A 6,000-nucleotide genomic window follows, 5' to 3' on the forward strand; every position below is an offset into this window, starting at 1 on the left:
ACAGTGGTGGTGACAGTCCATCGGTCCCTGCAGGGGACTTGCCGAGTTGGAGTTCTTCCTATTAAGCACGAGGCTGAAATAAACCTCACCTCAGCTTCCTTTCTGATTTTCTTTTCTCTTCTTTGCTACTCAGAGGATGCAGAAGGCTGCTAAGATCAAGAAAAAAGCGGTGTGTAGGGCCCCTGTGGGCCGGAGACTGTGGTGCTTCTGAGTGTGTGTGTGTGTGTGTGTGTGTGTGTGTGTGTGTGTGTGCATGTGTGCATCGGTGGGTTGGTGCATGCATGCCTTGTTCTATGCATGGGGGCTTCTTGGGGGAATTCAGACAATACCACAGAGTTCATAGGCTTTACTTCCTCATTAGGAGAATGCTGGATTTTAGGGGGTGCAGTGAACTCACCCCTCTCCTTTTGCCCAGGCAGGCTAGATGTTAAGAGTCTCTTAGCAAAGTAAGATAGGTTGCAGGCCTGGGGTTGGGATGTGCTTCTCTGCAGTGGACAGCCTGCTTGCTTGCAGTCTCCTGTCCTCCTGTGTGCTGCCCAGAATTGGGGAAAGTGAGAGCACCGGGTTCCTTATGGATTGATGGGGTTCTAATCCTACTTCTGGGTCTATAGGTTCTGATAGAGCTAGACACAGGGCAGATCTTTCCAAAACAGCCATCAGCAGCCAGGCTACTTTGCTCAAAAGGACTTCTTTTTGGGCAGCACCTGGAGGTCATTATGCAGGGTCCCTTTTATGATCTGGCTACAAGGAGTGGGGAACACTGTGCTGACTGAGTCAAGGCCCGTCCTGGTCTCTGGTATCCTTTTGTAGGATTTTGCTTCTTTCCAGGGCAGCTCAGAGATGACCTATCCCATCCCTTTGCAGGTCCTAGATGACCAACCCCATCCTTTTACAGGTCACAGATGACCACCCCCTTCCCTTTTCTCAGTTTCTCCTCCATGCATTTGCCCACCATTCAAATCTAGTCCGCATGAGTTTCTTCACTCAAGTTCCTTTGCTGAACTCAGCCAGCTTATAACATTGATTTAATTTACTTCTGGCTTTTCCTACTTTTTGAGCCACAATCCCATAACGTAACATTTAAGGTATAGTGCCACCTATGTTTGAAGATGTCGTGGTGGGCTAGTGAAACCCATTTCCATTGTATGCTTCCCTAAAAAATTAATTTAAAATTGTGAAGCTGGGGGCTCCATTGATGTCAAATACAACCCAGGTTTTTTCAAACAGAGGGGAAAAGCCCTTCATATTCCTGAAGATTTTTCTTCAACTGGATTGTCTAGAAGGTTTTTTCCCCCTAATTATTTCAAAGTAGCATTATCTTGTGGTAGATGGACAGCTCCAAAGATCTTTAAAACAGAACTAAAATGTATATAGTCCCTAAAAGACAAAATACAGAGTCTCTCTTTGAATTAGAATTCTTGAGAACTTGTCTGCTGGGAGAATTGCAATTGGAAGTTTTTCTTCTGAGTAACTAAATCCCACTTTCTGCTATGCTGTCATGGAGGATAGCACTGTGGCCCCCTGCTAGTAACCACCCTGAATTATTTACTCCAGCAGGCAAAGTGGTCCTGGGGTCTGGGGTCGGGGGTTCTTTTTCAGTTCCTCTATGAGGTAACTTGGATCCCCACAGGTGTGAAAACCAATTAGAAGCTGCCCTGCTTAGGGGCAGGCCTTGACTGCTACTCAGCCTCCAGAGCAGGAGGAGGTTGAACACAGCTGACTGATAGACGCAGCTGCTTCCAGTGATGGCCACAAACAAGGTGTCACAGCCCCCTTGATGCTCTGTCCTGGTCCTGCCCTCTATCTCTCATGGTTTTTTGGAAGGCCTGACATGCATCCATGTGACTGTGAACATTTAAGCAAAAGGGAAGGGCTAGGCTGGAGTCAAACCTTTCTCAGAACGTTTCCCCCATGTCTTAGAGTCTCTAACCTGGAGTGTGGTGACGGTCACTGAACCCAGCAAGAATTAGCCAGGGGACCCTGCCTGCTGCCAAGGAGGGCCAACACAATCCCAGGCACCTTCTTAGCAAGCTGCCTCTTCTCTCTGTGCTCTGGGCCTTTAGAAGGAATTCCTCACCAAGCAAACAGGCTTCCTGTGGCTTCCCCATTTTGGATTCCTTGCATGTCACCTGGGGTCACCGAGTGCCAGGCAGTGAACTGCGGTGGACCTTTGAGTTGTAACCACGCATGTTGTTCTTTCTTAGAATTCTGAGGGCGATGCTCAGACGCTGACAGAGGTAGACCTCTTCATTTCTACCCAGAGGATCAAAGTCTTAAACGCTGACACGCAGGTAAGCACTTGAAAGACAGTTGTCCAGTGTCACCATAGCCAACTCCTAACCCTGGGACCTCAGGAGAGCAGCCAGCTAGCTGCAGAAGAGGAATGTGTGCCCAGGGGAAGGGTACCTTTGCTTATCTGTCACTGTTAGGGGATCGGGGTGACATGCTGGACTACTGGTTTCCAACCTTCCTGATGCTATAACCCTTTAATACATTTCATGTTGTATGACCCCACCCCTCCGCCCCAACCATAAAGTTATCTTTGTTGCTACTTCATACCTGTTAAGTTTGCTACTTTGTTATGAGTCATAATGTGAATATTTTTGGAGATAGAGGTTTGCCAGAAGGCTTGTGACCTACAGGTTGAGAACCACTGCCCTGGACTTGCCCCGATCCCTTTCACCCTGAAGCTGATGGTCTTGCCAACATTCCTTGCAACGTGGAAAGGACAAAGTGGCCATTCTATTGCTGACTGTCGTCCTCCTATGAAATGCTCCTCCGAGTGTTCCCTGCTCACTTTCCCATGAGACTCTGAGACCCTGATGGTGTGTGCTGTCACGTTGATGGCCTCCCGCCAGTGTTTGAACACTTTTAATGTTTTACATTCTGAGACTGTAAGACATTTGTCAATAGCCTTATACTTTACCTTCCTCAGACAGTCCTGAGCCAGGCGTCTTTCTCGGGGACCCATAGTTTGTTTCAGGAGACAATGACATAGAGAAACAAGGACCTGGCTGTGGCTGTGTTCCCTGTTACCGTGTGTCATTGCTAGACTGTGCATGCTGAGAAAAGCCGTGAGCTCATCATACTCTGGACTCCAACTAGGACTGTAGCACTTACCTCCTCACTCCAAACCGCCCCCCCCCCCGTGTCTTGCAGTATGAACCCTGGTTCCCGGTGTCACTGTGTTTCTGCCACTTAATAACTCTTCATTCCTGGGGCGAGGGGATGCTGAAGCCAATCAGCATCAATGAGGAAAGGTTTGGTTGGCTCACTGTTTGGGTGGTGAGAGTCTGCAGCCGTGGTTCTCAACCTGTGGGTCCTGCCCCCTTGGGGTCCCATATCAGATATTTTATACTACAGTAACATAACAGTAGCAAAATCACAGTTGAGTAGTAGCAACGAGATGATTTTATGGTTGGAGGGGTAGGTCACCACAACTTGAGGAGACCGGTATTAAAGGGCCGCAGGGTAAGGAAGACTGGTCTATAGCCTACTGATCCTACTGCTCACGGACTTCGTGGTGGGAACACAGGGGAGAGGGGGGCTGCTTATTTCCTGGTGGTTTTCAAGAAAAAGGAGGGGAACCTGTGGCCTGAGGTTCTAATACCCCCTAGGATGTGTTTCCAGTTATGTAGCTTTTGTTCAGCCAGGCCTAGCTTCCTGAAGGTTCTGCCACTTCTCAGTAGCACCACAGGTGGGGCCCTGTGGGGACATTTCCGATCCAGCTGCGGCAGTCTGCAAAGGGAAGAGTATCAGGGTGACTTGCAGGAGAATCCTGCCGCGTTGACTGAGTCTGTTCTCAGGGCCATGTCATTTCCTTCAGCAGGGAGTACCACCCCATGACATAGAGCTGCCAAGGTGGGGGGGGGGACTGGCCACATTAGGACCCTCTCTCTGGTGTGTCACAAGACTAGGGTCCCAGGAAGAACGGAGGTGTCCCACTTAGGCCCTGTGGTTGACACAATCACGCCAGGCAGTGGGGATCCCACTTGGCAGGCAGTGTGGGGGGCGGCTTCTCTGAAATGTACTTCCCCCGTGCCAGCTGAGGGTGGGCATGGCCAAGGGGGTGGGACCACCACAGGCGGCTTCTCCCCGTGAGGAGCCAGAGCTGAGGGATGACTTGGGAGCTTCTGATAGTGGACATTGTCTCTCATGCTAAAGACCTGGCCACCACTGTCCCTGGGCTGTGGATGCTGAGCCCCCTCCATAACCTTAACAAAAAAATAGAAAACTGACTAGACCAGTGGATCCCCAACCTGTGGGTCCTGACCCCTTTGGGAGTCAAACGACCCTTTCACAGGGGTGGCATATCAGAAACCCTACATATCAGATATTTATATTACGATTCGTAACAGTAGCAAGATTATAGTTAGAAAGTGAAAACAAAAATGATTTTTATGGTTGAGGGGTCACCACAACCTGGGGAGCTGCATTAAAGGGTCACAGCATTAGGAAGGTTGAGAAACACTGGCCTAGACGGATGCACGCTTTGCAAACCGCTCGAGATAGACTCTGTGCAAAAGAGAAGAGCTTCTGAGGTCAGAGACTCAGAAACACCAGATTTCCCTTTGTGACAGGAGAACAAAGGTACAAAAGACCAACTGATTCGTTTCTCAGAGCCTTTGTGAGTAGCTTTGTTAGGAAGGGGTCATGGGGAAGATGCCCAAGGAGATTCCCGTCAAGTGACAAAAGACATCAAGAGTTATGGGCCTGGCGAGGGACCGCTATGGAGCCTCACTGAGGACCTCAGGCTGGCTTGATACTTCATCTCCTGACTTGTGACAAACTCATCTTTTGGCTTCCCTGCAGAAAGCTGAGAGGGCAGAGAGCCAGCCCGTGTGAGAGCATTAAATGTTACTGAGATGGGGATGGGCCTCAGCACAGTGCCGCTCCTTATCTGAGGATGGAGAGCTCCTCCTCTACATCACACATGTCACATTGTCCAGGACTGTTGTGAAACACTCTGTCTGCTAGAGCTGTGATTCTCAGCAAAGGCTACTTCATTAATGTCCCCTCCAGGATGTTTGGCAATGACCAGAGACATTTCTGGCATGGCATCCCGGTGGGTAGAGGCCGGGGGTGACTACCATCTTTGAGTGTGCAGGACAGCCCTGCCTTCTACAATAGGGTGATCCGGCCCCAAATGTTAGCAGGGTCGAGGTTACAAACCTCCAGAGCAGACTGATTGTTAGCACGAATACTCTGTGTTCCCTGATGTGGGCCTCTCCTCCTCCTAACAGGAAACCATGATGGACCATGCCTTGCGCACCATCTCCTACATTGCAGACATTGGGAACATTGTGGTTCTGATGGCCAGGCGTCGCATGCCCAGGTCAGCCTCCCAGGACTGCATTGAGACCACGCCTGGGGCCCAGGAGGGAAAGAAGCAGTACAAGATGATCTGTCACGTGTTCGAGTCAGAGGATGTAAGTAAAGGCTAGGACGTAGATGAAGGAACAGCTCCTCTCCCAATAGCCAGGAGGCCACTCAGCTCCACAGTCCACCCAGTGGAGAAGCCAGGAGAGGAACGCGTGCCTCAGCCCACACTTGCACCTCAGAATAGAGTGGACAGTTTTATTTCCCTTCACAGACAGGTGCTTCCAGAGCTGTTGGATGCATAACTACTGTCTTACCAAGGAAATCATTCTACACAGCCTCTCACCCCTTAAATCTTTGCCTAAGTTTTCTGTAATTAAAATGCACATGCTTTCATGCCAAGGTTGCACAGAAAGATGCACCTGCTCCAACACTGGGTAGGCTCTGCCTTTGCTGTGTCATTTTGCCATATAACATCGTTACGATGTAACAAGTTACAACATTTTTTTTTTGAAATTTTAAATACCATGGATCCACTAAGAGATCCTAGGGTTGTAGATGCCTGTAATCATATGTCCTCAAAAGCCGAGGTAGTGGGATCATGTCTGCCAGACAGAACTGCCAAAAGGAGGAGGAGGAGGAAAGGAAGGAAGGAAGGAGGGAGGGAGGGAGGGAGGGAGG

At 49.6% G+C, this 6,000-nt stretch overlaps 1 protein-coding gene across 4 annotated transcripts in view; it reads left to right on the plus strand.

The window, feature by feature from the left end:
* Window positions 1-6,000, plus strand: part of Apba2 (amyloid beta precursor protein binding family A member 2) — a 223,923-nt gene that overhangs the window by 204,425 nt on the left and 13,498 nt on the right. For 3 of the 4 annotated variants that reach the window (XM_029541610.1, XM_021193417.2, XM_029541614.1), the window contains 3 exons: window positions 134-169; window positions 2,205-2,291; window positions 5,244-5,429. In XM_029541610.1, the coding sequence (XP_029397470.1) occupies window positions 134-169; window positions 2,205-2,291; window positions 5,244-5,429 (309 nt within the window). The remainder of the gene's footprint in view (window positions 1-133; window positions 170-2,204; window positions 2,292-5,243; window positions 5,430-6,000) is intronic. The other variant, XM_029541617.1, reaches the window with a different exon arrangement.

The sequence above is a fragment of the Mus pahari genome, chromosome 1, assembly GCF_900095145.1.
Source record: "Mus pahari chromosome 1, PAHARI_EIJ_v1.1, whole genome shotgun sequence".
Classification (NCBI taxonomy): Eukaryota; Metazoa; Chordata; class Mammalia; order Rodentia; family Muridae; genus Mus; species Mus pahari.